The 18302-nt window shown below is 41.8% G+C and overlaps 2 protein-coding genes across 2 annotated transcripts in view; both read right to left on the reverse strand.

The window, feature by feature from the left end:
• Window positions 1-3424: 3424 nt before the first annotated feature.
• On the reverse strand, window positions 3425-6069 carry LOC131687086 (uncharacterized). The gene is made up of 5 exons (XM_058971127.1): window positions 5806-6069; window positions 5545-5741; window positions 4845-5454; window positions 4358-4777; window positions 3425-4072 (listed from the first exon to the last, which is right to left on the reverse strand). The coding sequence occupies exons 1-5, from the start codon at window positions 6067-6069 to the stop codon at window positions 3425-3427; spliced, it is 2139 nt and encodes a 712-aa protein (XP_058827110.1).
• Window positions 6070-13667: 7598 nt separating this feature from the next.
• The window catches only part of LOC131693390 (low-density lipoprotein receptor-related protein 1-like), a 43259-nt gene continuing 38624 nt past the window's right edge, over window positions 13668-18302 (reverse strand). The window contains exon 10 of the mRNA XM_058981164.1: window positions 13668-15252. Coding sequence (XP_058837147.1) covers window positions 15067-15252 — 186 coding nt within the window. The 3' untranslated portion in view covers window positions 13668-15066. The remainder of the gene's footprint in view (window positions 15253-18302) is intronic.

Below are 18302 nucleotides of genomic sequence, written 5' to 3' on the forward strand. Positions count from 1 at the left end.
TAAAATATTATTGACAATTATCATTGCACAATAGCCTAACACAAACATACGATTTTTGTACCTAGGGCTTACCATCTTAAGCGGATTCTGGATGAGACACAAATTCATTTCCTTCATTATGTCAATCTCATTCGTATGGTGACTCTCGGAACGTTTGGATGCTTTTCACAGTCCGTGCATGGTGCACACTGTATAGTGCAGAGTTTGTTAGTCCACTTTCAGAGTTATTTCTTGTGGTCTCCGGTTCTTAGCGGTTATTCAAAAACACCCTTAGCAGAAAAAAAGATCACAAAAAACAAAATTCCCGGCGAGAGTTCTCCAGAAATCGAGCCAACCAGCCAGGTGCTGAAAACATTTCGACGATTCCGGTGGAGTAGAGCGTCCGGTTAGCTGGTGCCCCGGTGATCTGGTGGTGTCTCGTTGCAGTCTACTCAGTCTAGTCCCCGGCAGTGTATTCAGCCTACGCCGTCTGAGAGTTCACCGGCGGTTCTTCCGATACCGATTCTTCTTTGGCCTCAGTACCACAAGTTTTTGAGCCATTTGTTTCCCTGTCCTGCTGCATTTGGCACCGCAACTGTTTTAAATCCTTTTGTTCCTTTCTCGTGCCATTTAGCACCATTTCCTCGATGAGTCATTATGTGTTTTTTTTTTGTATAATAAAGTTTTAAAAGCTTCAAAATCCTGGCCTGAAGTGTATTGGCACTGTGTGGGACTCACGACTCACTTTCGTGCCTAACCACTAAACTCTCCTCACTACATCAAGGTATTACTTCATGGGAGGCTCGTTGTGCTCTCGCCGCACCTTTTTTCAGTTCTATCTCTGAGCCTCACTTGGTCCATGAAATGGTTCGACTTTTGAGCTTTGATTTCATTCTCGACTCTTCCCTTGCTTCTTGTCTACATCTATTACTTCACCATTTTAGGTCTTGTCTCAGTGTGTCGTTTAGATGCTCATTCCATGAACCGTTAAGCTCCTGTTTCCGTGAGTCATTGAGCTCCCAGCACGATCTACTCGGATAGTCGCCGGCGGTGAACTCACCCTACTCCGACTCTCAGTTCCCCGACGGAGGATTTTCTCCCGACACCGACGACGGCTTCCTTGAGCCATTTTGGATCAGAGTTTTATCCAGATCTATTCACATATTATCCGACGGTAGAACTACCCTGACTGAGAGTTCCCTGGTGGCGGAATTTCTCTAAGTACCGATGTCTGTTTTGTGGGCCAATTAGCTCCAATTTTATGACACGATATACTGCCGTGATCCGCATAACAGTCCCATTTGCTATGGGTTTCCTATGCAGGTGGGACTGTTATGCGTATCACGGCAGTATAGTCAGTGGTGGATCTACCCTACAGTGAATTTCCCGGCGGTATATTTTTCCTGCTACCAATGGTCGTTTTGTGAGCCAGTAGGTGGCTGTCCAGCGTTTCCAGGTTCCGATTCACTGGCGCCCCAACGATCCACTGCTAGCTATTTGACGCGATCTACTCGGTCTAATCCCCTACGGTGAATCTGGCTTACTTACGAGCTACTTGATAAAGTGTCGTGGTTGGTCCGGCGATTCCGGTGAAGCCTGACGCCCGGTTCGTTGGCACCCCGACGACCCGAACCCGGTGCTATGTCGCATACTACTTAACTGGTCCCCGGCGGTGGACCTAGTCTACATCGATGGAGAGTTCCCTGATGGCGGAATTTCTTCCGAAACCCGATATGTGGTTTCACGGCGACTTTCTAGCCAATGGCGTACTTTGTTGGTCCTTTCGCCACTTCCCCTGCAGCTCGAGGAGTATACTCGTAACCACTCTGTTGACAGCGTCCCAGATATGCTCGTCGTGGCACATCTCTTCAATGTTATTGTCCACTGTCACACCAGGCATACCCCTACGAACTTCTTTGAATCTAAGGCATTCAAAGACTACGTGTTCCGGTGTCTCTTGTACGTTCACACACTTCGGGCAAAGGGGGGGGGGGGCGAAGTATGTTCAAAACGATGCAGGTACTTCCGGAAGCATCGGTGCTCGGACAAAAACTGTGTCAAATAGAATTTCACCTCTCCATGCACCCAAGCCGACACATTTGGGATGAGTCGGTGGGTCCACCTTCCTTTCTCCGCGTTGTCCCACTCCTGCTGCCACTTAACCAATGAGGCCGGTCGAACCAGATGGGGATCATCCCGGCGATGATATTGTTCTCAAAGCACTCGCGACTCGTACGGCCATCAACTGGAATGTCCTCTTTGACTTTTCACGGCTCCGCTTGGTTTTCAGCGCAGCACCGCAAGCAGGAACCCCATATCGAAGTATCGATGACGAAACAGTAGATAGCAAACATCTCGTGCTACTTCTCGGACTGCCGAAGTTTGGCATAATTCTCGTTATTGCCCATCGCTCGTGTCGTAGAGAAGCACTCTGGTGTGGAAGTAGCTCTTCAAGACTTGGCATAGATAGTCGGGAACCCTCATTCTGCGCAACGCTGCAGCGACAGCTTCCCAGCTGACGCTGTTAAATGCATTCTTCACATCTATCGTGATCACAGCGCAGTATCGATCTCCTCTTTGCTTTTTATTAGATGCCTTCCCAGCACTCTCGATCACTGTCCGAATTGCATCCACTTTCGATGCTCCTTTGTGGAATCCGAACTGCATCTTGGACAGTCCGTGCATTTCGTCAACCTGTTAAGGATGATTCTTTCCAGGAATTTTCCAAGTGTATCCAGTAGACGTATGGGCCTAAACGAGGCTGGATCATCCGGTGGCTGACCCCTGACTTCGACAGCAACACCAGCTTCTAGACCTTCCACATTTCGGGGTAGTTGCCTTCATTTAGACATTTCTGCAACACCGTCCTGAACATGTTGGGGTATGCCATGATCGCAGCTTTCAGCACTACGTTTGGTATTCCATCCTAACCGGGGGACTCTATCTATCTGGCTCGGATATTGCTCTCTGAGCCCGCCTTCTGGATCTGAGACAAACAGCGCGTAGCGTACTAAGCGTCTCGTTCCACCAGTACGCTAAAGCCGTCTATGGCGTGGTCCAGTTTGTTCGTTGAAGCCTTTCGTGGTCCACTTTCGCTCACCAGTCATCCTTCTCCGCAGCAGGGTTCCGTTGACCGATACGGTTTGGAATCGGTTGGTGGTCACTATGCACATACGTTTCGCATACTCTCCAATCCATGCTCGCCGTCAATTAAGGACTACAGAATGTGACGTCGATGATAGACTCCCTCCCGTCTCTCGGAAATGTGCTTGAGCCTCGTCGTAGAGTCACAGTTCGAAGCGCCCCAGTTGCATCCGGATGGGCCTGCACCACTCGTGCTAGTTCCCATTAGGTGGGTGGAGCGTTGTCATTTTTAACTAGAACCAGTTGATCCACCTTGATGTTAGGTTGCGAGGTGCGCCACTTGTGAGTGGCTGTAAACTGCTTAATGCTCTATTTCAAGATGCGATACTGTTTCAGTGATACGCTGCATCAGTTCCGTTAGCAGCAAAGTAGCATTCAGCTCTAGTCGTGGAAGCGACACTTGCTTGATGGGTGCCACACGTGATTTAGCAGCTACAAGAACCACCGAAACCTTACCATCGTTAACTGATCTGGCACACACTACTGCAGCAAATGCTTGCTCGGAGGCGTCAGAGAATCCATGGAGCTGCAATTGACCACGCACGGGGGCGATATATCGTGGGATCCGTATGTTCTCGAGAAGTTGTTCCAGTTCCTTCCAATCGTTTTCTACTGCTGATGGCAAGGAGTCATCCCACGCGACGTTGTGCAGCCAAAGCAGTTGATATAGCATCTTGATCTTAACCATCACAGGTGCTAGCCAACCAAACGGGTCAAAAAGCCGCGATGAATCGGAGATCACCTGACGTTTCGTATTAGCGCTATCTGGAGAGAGGTGAGCCTTGAATCCGTATTCGTCCTGCGTTGGAAGCCACTGAATTCCTAAAGCCTTAATTGCCTCTCCATGATCGGAGAGTTTGACTAGTACCGGTGATAGCTCGTCTGCAGAGTCCTCAGTTATAAGATATTTGTAGTTTAAGGCCCATTTCCGTAATTTGAATCCCGCTGCCTATAGGATTTCAGTCACTTGCTGTTTTAAGCAAATTGCTTCGTTTTCGTCGTCCGCGCCAGATAAGAAGTCGTCCACATAGAAATCCTGTTTTATGCACTCTACTGCGTGGGGGTAAACATCCGCGTACGCCTTGGCTGCTTCTTTCATTAACTCGATTGCTAAGTATGGTGCAGTTTTGGTCCCGTGTGTCACAGTGCAGAGACGATAGTGCTTAATAGGTTTATCTGGCTCCATCCGAAAAACGATGCGTTGGTAATCCCGATCTGCCGAGTGCATAAGTACCTGGCGATACATCTTGGCATCTGCGTTATTGTTGGGTCCTGCCAGTAATCGGTCGTTGAGTGAAATTCCCGATGATGACGCACAAGACGCGTCAAACACAACGCGTAATTTCGTCATGGTACTATCTTCTTTGATCATCGCATGGTGCGGTAAATAGTAGCATTCACTGCTATCCTTATTCACTTGATCGTCTGGAACCTCTTCCATGTGACCGAGCTCCAAGTACTCATGAAGGAAAGCAGTGTACTCTTGCTGGTACTCTGATTGGAGCTGGAATCGCCTTTCTATAGATATTAATCGCTTTGTTGCGGTAGAAAGTGAGTCGCCAAGCGCTGGCTTCGAATTGTCAAACGGCAACCTGACAATGAAGCGTCCGCTTTTGTCACGTGAAAGTGTCGACCTAAAGTGTTCAGCGACTTGCTGTTCAGAAGGAGTTAGAGATGGTTTTTTGAAGATGCTCCCAGAATTGTCGTAAAGTGTGGTGAACATCCATATCTGTGTGTAGATTGATGCAGTGAACAACAGATTCGTCGTCGTATCTCCCCGCAACTATCGATCCAAAGACAGTGCGTTGGGCCACCGTTAGGCCGCTTTCGTCTTTGACCTGGCCTCCTTCCAAGAGCGCAAGAAAGACGTCCGATCCAAGAATAATGTCTATAGGACCCGGTCGGTTGATTTCCGGATCTGCCAAGTCATTGAGATTCTCTAATAGCTTCATGTTAGTTGCATTGAAACGCTGCGACGGAATCTCTGAGGTCAACTTCCCTAGAATAAAGGCCTCTGTAGTGATAACCACGATGTCGTCGAACCGGGAAGCTATGTTTAGCGTGACAAAGCCGCGTGTTATTCCAGCCTCTTGCTGTCCAAGACCACTCATAATCAGTTTGCCGTTTCTTCTTGGCAGCTCCAACTTCCGAACACAATCTTCTTTTATCAGCGATGCTTGCGATCCAGAATTGATGAGCACTCTAGCTCGGATGTAGATCGTCGCCGCACCTTCACAATTACTGTCGGAAGCACGGATATGGCCATCCGTTTCTTTTCCGGTAGTTCCGTAATCAGCGAAGCGATCACTTCTACTTCTTTTTCTGAAACCACTGCCGGCGAAGCAATGTTTCCACTTTCTTCTATTGCTGGCTCAATTTTTTTCGCTATAGAGCACAGCAACGTATGGTGGCGTTGTTTACACTTTACTACAGAATTTGGCATTTTTCACCAGCTCACGCCTATCCTGTACACTCATCTTCTTAAACTCATCGCACTGATACGTATTGTGCTCTTTTGAGGATTTCGCGCACTTTTGATTAGTTGCAATTGTATGCAACGTCTTCAATTTCTTCTCATTCACTTGTTTACCTTCATCTTTCTTCGCGTCAAGCCCTACCTTTGCCGAAAAGGCTGAACAAGTATTTCACAACGTTTCTTCAGGAACAACAGTAGCACCTCACAAATTTTGGATTTTCCTTCTCGATCACTCTTTGCGACCAGGCAGCGCGGGTCTCTTTATCTAACTTCTCCAGTAACAGACGAATCAACCAGGGATCTCGGCTTGTGAATTCCTCTCCCACGGCATCCAGCTGCTGCACGATCCCATCCGAACACGTCACGAGTTTACCCAGAGTTTGCGACGTGGCGCTTGTGACTGACGGTTGATCCATGAACTCACGAACCAGCGAGAAAACGGTGAAACGTTTCTTGTCGTAGTAGCCCATCAATGTTTCCCACGCATTTTGGTAGTTCGTCGCTGTTGTGCTATCTTATGACAAGCGCCATGTAGCACATTTCGAGAAAAACGATTTTTAAAGTTTGAGATTGAATATTTTGAAACTTATAAATGGTATAAACAATCCAAAGAAGATATTTGATGCTTCTATCTATTCTGCATTAATCTCTCAAATATTACGAAGATCGGTTGACTATGTTGCGAGTTTTTACTATGAATGTAAACAAAAGTCGCACTCACACGTGTCATAGGCGTGTATTGATGACAAAATTTGTATGACGTGTTATAATCGTGCATGGAAAATTTTCCATAGAAAAAAAATACCCATTTTTTACTTTTATTCATATCTTTGCGTTCATATGGTCTATAAACAATCGGTGAAATGTATTTTAAAGGAAATGAGTCAGGGAATCTAGAAAAAAATGTTATTTTTGATTACAGTGTTGTCAAATATGCTTTATTTCCAGCTTAAAACTAAAACTGTGTTTTTCTCACAACTCGTGTAATTTTCCTTTGAAAATGTTTATGCCATTGTGTTCCTCAAACATTTTCACACATAAAAACATCTAAAAGTTCAATATAACTTGAGCAAATCCCTCTATACAGTGATTTGAAGAAAAAAACTCACAATTTCTCATCATGTTTCTCGCTATATCCAAGTAACCACGTAGAATTTCAACATTCTGAAAACGCCACTTTGTAGAGATTTTTCAAACAAGTAATGTGGCATATCTAACTCAGTTTACCCCAAAATGGCGTTTGTCATAAGATAGCACAACAGCGACGAGTTAGCACTCGAAATTGTAAATTTATTGACCAGTCGCTTTGCATCCCCCTCTAAGTATGAGAATAAATACTGCATTTTCAATGATTCCGAAAGGTCGGTTCGGTTGTGGATGGTCGAAACATAAAGATCTTTAAACGTCATCCATTGCTTGCGATCTCCATCGAATGTTGGTACATTGATGGCCGGAAGTCGAACGTTTAGATGCGGTAAACCATTCGATGCCTGATCGCCGTCCGGAACGTTTGATGAACAATTCGATACCAGTCCCGCGCGCTGTGCTGCTAACTGATTTAGCATTAACTGCCGTTGCGTCTCGATGAGCAACCGCATTGCTTCTCTTATGTCGTTGGGTTCGGCTATTGATTTCCCAGTCGCAATAGATCCGTTCTCCGATCCGTCTTCGTCGAGAAATGTCTCGTAAGCATCTTTTGCACGATAGTACATGCCAAAAAACTCCTCTCGAACATCAAATACCGAGGCGATGGCCTCAGGATTTTCCTGGTGTTCCTCAATTGAATTTTGCGTAACTCGAAAACGATCAGCAAGCTCCATGAGCTGTTTCAGTCGGTCTTTAACCTCACTTTGAGACGGTTTACGCACTTGGAGGTTATTCGCGATTGAATATTCTCCTCTCACTTGAGCCAAGATGGCGTTCCTCCGACTGGGCAGTCCCGGAAGGTCCGACATTATCCAGTTGAGAAGGACCAAATGTTCTCGGGTCTAGGTGGACTGTACATCAAAATCTATTAGAACTTGAGCTGGACAATTCCGAGCCGAAAAATGAGTAAAATGAATACGTGACACGCGGTATTAAATCAAACGAATTTTTATTGTTTTTTGTCAACTGTACATCGCGACGTCTGCTAATGCCCTGCCTTTTAGTTGCAAAAAAGTGGGAATACCCACTGCTAATAGTATGGTGCTATTGTGATAGGGCGCCTCACCGGAACAATTTCTTTAACACAGAACACAGAAGGTAAAATCTAGAGAAAATTTTCAATAGGACGTAAGTAACAATGAGAGATGCTCTTTGGGGTCTTTCTCTTCTGTTTATTACTCGGCCATTTCAACATTTACTACTCTACTCTTTGCATAATATTCTAGTAAAAACCGTCGGCTTTCGATATGTAGTGGAAAATTAGTGCAAAGTGTTGTAATGACGTCGTAATAAACGAAAGAGAAAGTAAACAAAGAGAGGCTCTCAATGTTACTTACGTCCTATTGAAAATTTTCTCTAGAGATAATCTATTGAAAATCTATATATAAAACCTAACCTAAATCATGCATTTACAGTAAAATCACAGTTATTAGTACGGATAGTTGTGCCTAGTACGGGCTAATTAGTATCGCAAGGAAACTAAACGTGAGTAGTATATGCATTTTTTTTGTTAAGCCACACCTATTTCATACACACAAATCCTATGAAACCATGAAGGTAATTAATTATTATAAACAAATACCTTTATTCCCAAAGGGATTTTATAACCTCCCTCTACGTTTCGATACAAATACACAAGAGTTACAAAACCGGAAATCATCTCCTTTATTGTCCGTTTACTTGCGCAACACCCACCATATCAAAACAAAACTTCCCGTATGTGGGTACGTATGTACGTGATCAACAAATACGCATCGGTTACTCAGATGTGTCCTCAAATTTATTTTCAAATGAAAGCTACAGCATTCCTATTGACAGCTATTAAATTCCATTGGAATCGCAGTTCTGGTTCCTGTGTTGCGGGTTCAGTATGCGGTCACATGCGAAATTCCATATAAACCGGTATAATCATTACATCTAAATGATGCAAAAATAATTGAAATAAGTTCTAAATTGCTGGAAATTTTTGATTCTGGTCACTAATTGCTAATCAAAGTCTCTTTGCCCACATCGAGAACCGTTCAGGATTCCGGAAGATCCGAGGAAATGTCCAAGTTCCGAAATTAGAGTCACACCTGTTTGTCATATATTGCTGAGTCGATTCTCACAATCTTAGTCTTAAATAAAGGGTTTAGTAAGGATTGCTAGCGTATTTCATTTGAACGAAGTATTTACTCCGGAGTTACGAGTAAAATAATCCGATCACACGTGAATATCCTATATAAACCTTTTTGTCTTTCTCCTATAGAAAGGTTATGCAATCACTCCGAAGATTGTCTTTTCAAAAACCTATTTTAATCCACCTAGCGGTGCAATTGTGCCTTTCTCAATCATGAATCACGATAATGTGTGCGTTGTTTATATTCATTAAAAACTTTTAAATGCATATATTACATTTTATTATTATACATCACATGACAACTATATACAGGAAAATAAATCATTATTCGAGATCTAAAATTTTGAAAAAGAAAAAACAGCCACGGTAATATTGAACTGAAAAAAGGTGCGAAATCGGCAAAGTCCCAAAAAGTCGATTTTAAAAAAAAAGATTTTCGAAATAACATAAAATCTCGACGTTTCATGCATTTTAAAGACGTTTGTCATCAAAAATACGAATTCGATTTCTGAAATTTCAGAATTCCCCCTTTGAAAAAAAAATTTTAGTTCCGGCTTATATGGGAATTTCATATGTGACGTGACGATTTAGTCTATATTTCCGGACCCATATAAGCGATCCGTATGAAATTTTATACACATCTGTGGGGATATTATAGCTATCATTTGGGACTAAGTTTGTGAAAATCGGCCAAACCATTTCCGGGAAACTGATGTGAGTTCGTAAATTTTGAAAGATGGCCGCTTTTCCCGGGCACTTCCGGAGCCGTCTATGGTGGTCAATGTAGTCAACGAAAGTTTGTTTGGCTGTTGGTGACCTAGAACAGCAAATTTAAGTTGTTTGAGAGACATTTTAGCGAAATTTTTACCTTTTTTGCTTTCATCGGAGTATCGGTTTGAATCACAATTTGCTATGTGATCGCACGCCACAGCCTGTAACTCCGGAACCGGAAGTCGGATCGGGATGAAATTAAATAGCCATTTACGGGGACGCAATATCTTTGAATTTGAGACCAAGTTTAGTCGAATCGGTCTAGCCATCTCCGAGAAACCGATGTGACTGTTATTCTGAATTTAGATACTTCCGCCGGGGCTTCCGGAACCGATGATGGTGGCCAATGTGGCCAAATAGACTTTGAATGGATGTTAGTGACCTAATACTACAAATCGAAGCAGTTGTGGTCATATTTTGGAAAAATTTTCACCTTTATACATTCATTGCAGAATTTCTTAAAATCGACATTTTCTGCGTGATCGTACTCATCACCCTGTAATTCCGGAACCGGAAGTCGGATCCATTAGAAATTCAATAGCAGCCTATGGGAACGTTGCACCTTTCATTTGGGACTAAGTTTGTAAAAATCGGTTCATCCATCTCTGAGAAAAGTGAGTGAGATTGTGTTCGCGTACACACACACAGACGCACATACACACACATACATACACACACACATACATACACACACAGACATTTGCCGAACTCGACGAACTGAATCGAATGGTATATGTCACTCGGCCCTCCGGGCCTCCGTTAAAAAGTCGGTTTTCAGAGCAATTGCAATACCTTTCTATTGAGAAAGGCAAAAAGGTGCAAAATCGGCAAAGTCCCAAAAAGTCGATTTCCAAAAAAAAAAAAAATTCGTGATAACATAAAATCTCGACGTTTCATGCATTTTAAAGATGTTTGGCATCAAAAATACGAATTCGATTTTTCATGGGGTCCCCCCTTTGAAAAAAATTTTGAGTTCCGGCTTATATGGGAATTTCATGTGTGACCGGACCGTTCAGTCTATATTTCCGGAACCATACAAGCGGTCCGTGCGAAATGTTACAGACATCTGTGGGGATAATATAGCTATCATTTGGGACTAAGTTTGTGAAAATCGGCCAAACCATTTCCGAGAAACTGATATGAGTTTGCTAGTTATGAAAGATGGCCGCTTTTCCCGGGCACTTCCGGAACCGTCTATGGTGGTCAATGTAGTCAACGAAAGTTTGTTTGGCCGTCGGTGACCTAGAACTGCAAAGTTAAGTTATTTGAGAGACATTTTAGCGAAATTTTTACCTTTTTTGCTTCCATCGGGGTATCGGTTTGAATCACAATTTGCTATGTGATCGCACGCCACAACCCGTAACTCCGGAACCGGAAGTCGGTTGGGGATAAAATTTAATAGCCATTTACGGGGACGCAATACCTTTCATTTGAGGTCAAGTTTAGTCGAATCGGTCTAGCCATCTCCGAGAAACCGATGTGACTGTTACTCTGAATTTGGATACTTCCGCCGGGGCTTCCGGAACCGATGATGGTGGCCAATGTGACCAAAGAGACTTTGAATGGCTGTTAATGACCTAGTACTACAAATCGAAGCAGTTGTGGTCACATTTTGGAAAAATTTTCACCATTATACATTCATTGCAGAATTTCTTAAAATCGACGTTTTCTGCGTGATCGTACTCATCACCCTGTAATTCCGGAACCGGAAGTCGGATCCATTAGAAATTCAATAGCAGCCTATGGGAACGTTGCACCTTTCATTTGGGACTAAGTTTGTAAAAATCGGTTCATCCATCTCTGAGAAAAGTGAGTGAGATTGTGTTCGCGTACACACACACAGACGCACATACACACACATACATACACACACACATACATACACACACAGACATTTGCCGAACTCGACGGACTGAATCGAATGGTATATGTCACTCGGCCCTCCGGGCCTCCGTTAAAAAGTCGGTTTTCAGAGCAATTGCAATACCTTTCTATTGAGAAAGGCAAAAAGGTGCAAAATCGGCAAAGTCCCAAAAAGTCGATTTCCAAAAAAAAAAAATTCGTGATAACATAAAATCTCGACGTTTCATGCATTTTAAAGATGTTTGGCATCAAAAATACGAATTCGATTTTTCATGGGGTCCCCCCTTTGAAAAAAATTTTGAGTTCCGGCTTATATGGGAATTTCATGTGTGACCGGACCGTTCAGTCTATATTTCCGGAACCATACAAGCGGTCCGTGCGAAATGTTACAGACATCTGTGGGGATAATATAGCTATCATTTGGGACTAAGTTTGTGAAAATCGGCCAAACCATTTCCGAGAAACTGATATGAGTTTGCTAGTTATGAAAGATGGCCGCTTTTCCCGGGCACTTCCGGAACCGTCTATGGTGGTCAATGTAGTCAACGAAAGTTTGTTTGGCCGTCGGTGACCTAGAACTGCAAAGTTAAGTTATTTGAGAGACATTTTAGCGAAATTTTTACCTTTTTTGCTTCCATCGGGGTATCGGTTTGAATCACAATTTGCTATGTGATCGCACGCCACAACCCGTAACTCCGGAACCGGAAGTCGGTTGGGGATAAAATTTAATAGCCATTTACGGGGACGCAATACCTTTCATTTGAGGTCAAGTTTAGTCGAATCGGTCTAGCCATCTCCGAGAAACCGATGTGACTGTTACTCTGAATTTGGATACTTCCGCCGGGGCTTCCGGAACCGATGATGGTGGCCAATGTGACCAAAGAGACTTTGAATGGCTGTTAATGACCTAGTACTACAAATCGAAGCAGTTGTGGTCACATTTTGGAAAAATTTTCACCATTATACATTCATTGCAGAATTTCTTAAAATCGACGTTTTCTGCGTGATCGTACTCATCACCCTGTAATTCCGGAACCGGAAGTCGGATCCATTAGAAATTCAATAGCAGCCTATGGGAACGTTGCACCTTTCATTTGGGACTAAGTTTGTAAAAATCGGTTCATCCATCTCTGAGAAAAGTGAGTGAGATTGTGTTCGCGTACACACACAGACGCACATACACACACACATACATACACACACACATACATACACACACACAGACATTTGCCGAACTCGACGAACTGAATCGAATGGTATATGTCACTCGGCCCTCCGGGCCTCCGTTAAAATGTCGGTTTTCAGAGCAATTGCAATACCTTTCTATTGAGAAAGGCAAAAAGGCCCAAAGGGCTGAGTCTATTATATCATTTGACTCAGTTCGTCGAGTTCTAAAAATGTACGTGTATGTGTGCATATAACCAACAATCGCACATAGGTTTCTATTGAATTTTATTCTGATTCGACATTCGGTTCCGGAGTTACTGGTTGAAAAGTGTAGTCATACAGTAAATCCCCATACAAACTGGTACCACCATGATATATAGATGATGCAAAACTTATTGAAATGAGAATTAAATTACTCAGATTTGAAGGCTTGTAGTCGTTTTGATCACATTAGCCACCTAGGATGGTCTTGATGCCCCGAATGTTCAGAGTTAATTTCACGTCTATTCGTCAGAAAATTCTTGACGGATTTCCAGCTTCTTCCAAATTTGAAATGATTCAGGCAATGCTTCAATTGGCTGCCATTGAATTTCATCCCGATCTGACTCTCGGTTTCGGAGTTACAGATTGGTTAGTGCGGTCAAATATGATTTGGTCGGTGTTAGGTCAGGCCGGACTAAGTGACAGTGCTTTAATTTCGAGAAAAACGCAGCTAAAGTTTGAATCGCAGCACCCTTTACATTATAATTGGAAAATAATACTTGTTTATTGTTTTATATTTCAAATCTGGTAAAAGTGGAATGTAGATGAAGAAATTCTTTATCCAGTGCTATCATTAACTCATTTTTTGATGTTTTGTGACTTGGTCCGGTCTGACTTAACACCGACCAATTTCCCTTCGGTGGATTCGGATGGATGATGACTGTTAGACTTGATCTTGCTTTTGAAATTTATTTCATCAAGTGTGAGCATTTTATGAGAGTAAAACGACGATAGTTTTTTTTTTTGAAAAATTACAGTCTTTATTTAAAAACACTTTGCTTGCGACAAAATCGATTTTAGGTCATCCCTTACTGCAGTACAAAAATCGCTCAATCTCGTTCTGCTGCTAGTAGCTCGCCAGCTCGCTCGAGCCGAAATCATTTTCCTATTTATTATATGTTACAGTATTGGCTTTGATCGTTTAACCTAACGACTAATTTTATTTGTAGGATTTTTCTTCTTTTTTGAATTCGATAAATTGCAATTAAACTAACGAGCTGCTTCAACTTCCTTTATGGCATACTAGTTATACAGTGAAATCATGTCTATTAGAGAAAACAATTTGCTCGATTCAACATACACAACGCTTTGCCGCCAATCACCGCATCCGACGAACTCTTCGAACTGCCGGATTGGATCCCTTCAGCGTACGGCTGATCACAATTTCACCTACTTCGTAACTTCATTTTACAATTAATATAGTTTCAACGTTAGGACTCGATTATTTATCTTTTCGTCGAAAAATCACAATCAATTTCTAGTTTTACAATGTTTTGTTTCATCTTTTTTGTTCATCGTTTTCATATGTTCAAACAAGCATAGGTTTTTGTTTCAGCTAACGGTCATGAGTTTATTATCAAAAGTTGGATGGACATTTTCCGTATCATGGTTAGTTTTTCGTTTATTATCGTATTTTTGCTTTGAAAAATGTGCTCACTATAATTACGCAATAATTAAATGGATTGTGGCATTAAATGGCATTTGCTATCAACATATAAAATTCAATTATCTGCTTGATTTAATTAATTAATTGTACTGATAGTCTACGTTTTCTTAGATGATTTACAGTTGATTATTCAATATGTAACATAAACTTATTAAAGCTCAAATGTCAAGTGTCACGTGTGTGGACAAAACTTCGGAAGATTTTTATTTTGAGTTTGTTCACACCTGATATCAAGGTGTTATGCAATTGTTCACTGCTTTACTTTCGTATGTGAATGCTAAAAACAAGGCTAACTATGATTTCACCCCGTTTACTACCTTTTCTACCCACTTATCCACAGATAAAACACAGACAAACTATTTGTCCATAGCTACCGACTAGCCCTTCTGGCCCGAGCCTACCAGGAGAAGGGGCGCATAAAATCTTAAAACTCGCGCTGCCTGTGAGTAATTCGAGAGATCTATAACTTAAAACTAAACCAATCAATAGTACAAAACATGAGTATATTATAACCTGGCATGTGATTATCTACAACTCCACTGTGTATGGGTGTGGCTGATCCGTGCCAAAAATACGCAACGCATCAACCGCACTCACCGAACCCGGAGAATCGCTTATTCTAGCGTGAGTTCTAGAGGCCTCTAGAATCGGTGGCCTCTAGAATCGCACTAGCTACTATTTTTTCAGCCGACATCATAACAAATCCTGCGCGTTCGAGTCATCCTGAGTGTGCTGCAATAGACCCTTCTTCTCTTCCGGTGCCGAACCGGATGCGTTGAGCAGTGGATGGGTACTGTTGCCCGGTATCGAGGACGAATCGGCGTGTACGTTAATGCCGCCGGCGTACATCGAATCGTACACGGGATTGGCAAAGTGGGCCTGGAATTGGAACAAAGAAGAGAAAAACTTTGTTAAAGGGCGAACACGAAATTATTGCGACACCGAAAATGTCATGCCAATTTTCTTATAATGTTTATAATCAAACCAAAATTTTAGGGTGGTTTTATACATATATTTACTTCAAATATCAAAAGAAAAGTTAATCGATGAAGCCTTCAAAGTCTTTACAGTGTCATCCGGTACCAGTTACTCAGTTTTTTTTTCCATTTTCTTAACATGTCCTTCTCGTCTTTGACTGTCTTCTTGCTCTTCCGAAGTTCCCGCTTCATCATTGCCCAGTACTGCTCCACCGGGCGCAGCTCCGGACAGTTTGGCGGATTCATGTCCGTTGGAACAAAATGGACAGAATTGGCCTCATACCACTCCAGGACACTTTGAGAATAGTGACATGATGCCAAATCTGGCCAAAATAGCGGAGCTTCGTCGTGCTGCTGCAAGAACGGCAAAAGGCGCTTCTCGAGGCACTCAGATTAGTAGATCTCGCCATTTACTGTGCCTTTTGTCACGAAAGGCTCACTCCTCAGTCCGCAAGAGCAGATGGCCTGCCAAATGAGATATTTGGAGGCGAACTTCGACATTTTCTTCTTCTTAAATTTGTCGTCCACATAGAACTTGCTCTTAGCGGTGAAAAACTCCAACCCCGGAATTTGCTTAAAATCGGCTTTTATATACGTTTCGTCGTCCATCACACAGCAGCCATATTTTGTCAGCATCTTCTCGTAGAGCTTCCGTGCCCGAGTATTAGCCGTCGATTGTTGCCGCTCATCGCGGTTTGGGAAGTTCTGTACCTTGTATGTATGTAGTCCAGCTCTCTTCTTTGCATTCTGGACGTAGCTCTGCGACATGCCGATCTTTTTAGCCAAATCACTGCTTGAGACGTTAGGATTTGCTTTAATCATCCGCTTCACCTTTCCCTCCGTCTTTTTATTTTGCGGTCCCGGTTTTCTTCCAGCTCCTTTGCCGTGGTCCAACGTCAACCGCTCCTGGAACCGCTTCAACACTCTGGAGACGGTCGAATGGTGAATGTTCAACATTTTTCCCAACTGCCGGTGCGACAGGTCAGGAAATTCCAGGTGTTTGGAAAGAATTTGTTCTCTCGACTCGCGTTGGTTCACCTCCATTTTCGTTGAATCGAAAAACACGACTTCGAGTTTGACAGCATGTAAACAATACACATCAATGAGAAAGTGTGCAAAATTTGGTTGATTTTTACCCAATGGTAAAAAAGTTATGCCCTGTTGAATGTGTCGCAATAATTTCGTGTTCGCCCTTTAAAAAAACAAAAAAAGGCATCAGATATGAATTCAGCATCACAAAATTATCTTAATGTGAAGTTTTCATCTAATTCGGGTCACTTTTGAGGTTTTGTCCGACTTTTGTATGGAAGGTGTGCGCCGCAAATGGCAAGTGTAATCTGATCCGAACACTTCATGCGCTGATGTTTTCTTCGCTTCCAGTGAATTGTCGTCAAATTTCGACGTTTCATGCACCTTGAACACATTTAGCATCAAAATAAAAATTCTATTTTTAATTTTTCCTATAGTTTATATGAGAAATTTCTGTGTGGCCGCACTCTGAAACCCGTAATTCCGGAACCAGAATTCCGATCGATCCAAAATTCAATAGCAGCCGATGGGAAGGTTGCACCTTTCATTTGAGACTAAGTTTGGGCACATCGGTCCAGCCATCTCTGAGAAAAATGAGTGACATTATTTGACACATACGCACATACATACATACACACACACATACACACACACATACACGCACATACACACACATACACACACATACACACATACATACACACACACATACAGACTTTTTCCGATCTCGACGAACTGAGTCGAATGGGATATGACACTCGGCCCTCCGGGCCGGGATTAGGTTGTCGTTTTTCAGAGTGATTGCATAACCTTTCTATATGAGAAAGGCAAAAAAATCTGGATTTAAAAAATACTGGAAAATTGCAAAATTTATAAAATTGATGACATGAAAATTCGAAAATTTAAAAACTCAAAAACTCTCACGTCGAAAAAATTAAAAAAATTGAAAAATCCAGTAATTAAAAAATTAAAATTTCAAAATTCTGCAATAAAATTTTAAGAATTCGAAAGTTGGAATTTAAAAAATTCAAAAGTATTTGAAATTAAAAACTCGAAAATTCAGCCATCTGAAAATCTGACAATACAAAACATGCATAAAACAAGCAAGATTTGACGATTCAAAAAATCAAATATTCAAAAATTGGACAATTCGATATTTCGACAGCTCAACAATTCTAAATTCAAAAATTAATTAATCAAAAATTCCAAAATCAAAAATATAAAAATATCAGAAATTTGAAGCATTTTGAATATTCTAGAAAAAAATTCAATAATTCGGAAATTCAAGAACACAAAAATTCGAAAATTTTGGAAAATTATTGATTTAAAAATTTTGGAAATTTAAAAATTCAAAATTCAAAAATTAGAGAATTAGAAAATTTGAGAACTCAAAAATTTAAAAAAAAGATGGGTGGGTAATGTCAGAGACATAACCGGAGTGAAGTAGAATACACTTTAGACTGATTATACAAATGCTACAATTTTGACTATCTTCTGATAGGTTGTATTAAAAGCAGATATTTCGTTATTTCTAATGGAAATACCGAAATATCGATACACGTACATCGAAATCTAAAATATTCGAACATATTTATCTGTATGGTAATCCTAAAAAGAGCATTTAATTAATGTTATTGTAAATTGAATCATTACACGAAACTGTTAACAAATCATACAAATGATAACTTTTTATTTCGTGCCATTCTACGACATGCCGACGATATTGTTCACAAAGGGGTCACTTATGGGGTTTTCGATTGATTGACACCGGTGTAGTGGAGTGCACTGGTTTTGCACTTTCTAGCAGAAGTGTCAATGGAACATACCCAGTTTTCTGCATTTCTGCTAGAAAGTGCAAAAACGGTGCAGTTTCAGTGCACTCCACTACACCGGTGTCAATCAATCGAAAATCCTATTACTATC

Source organism: Topomyia yanbarensis, chromosome 3, assembly GCF_030247195.1.
Source record: "Topomyia yanbarensis strain Yona2022 chromosome 3, ASM3024719v1, whole genome shotgun sequence".
In the NCBI taxonomy this organism is placed as follows: Eukaryota; Metazoa; Arthropoda; class Insecta; order Diptera; family Culicidae; genus Topomyia; species Topomyia yanbarensis.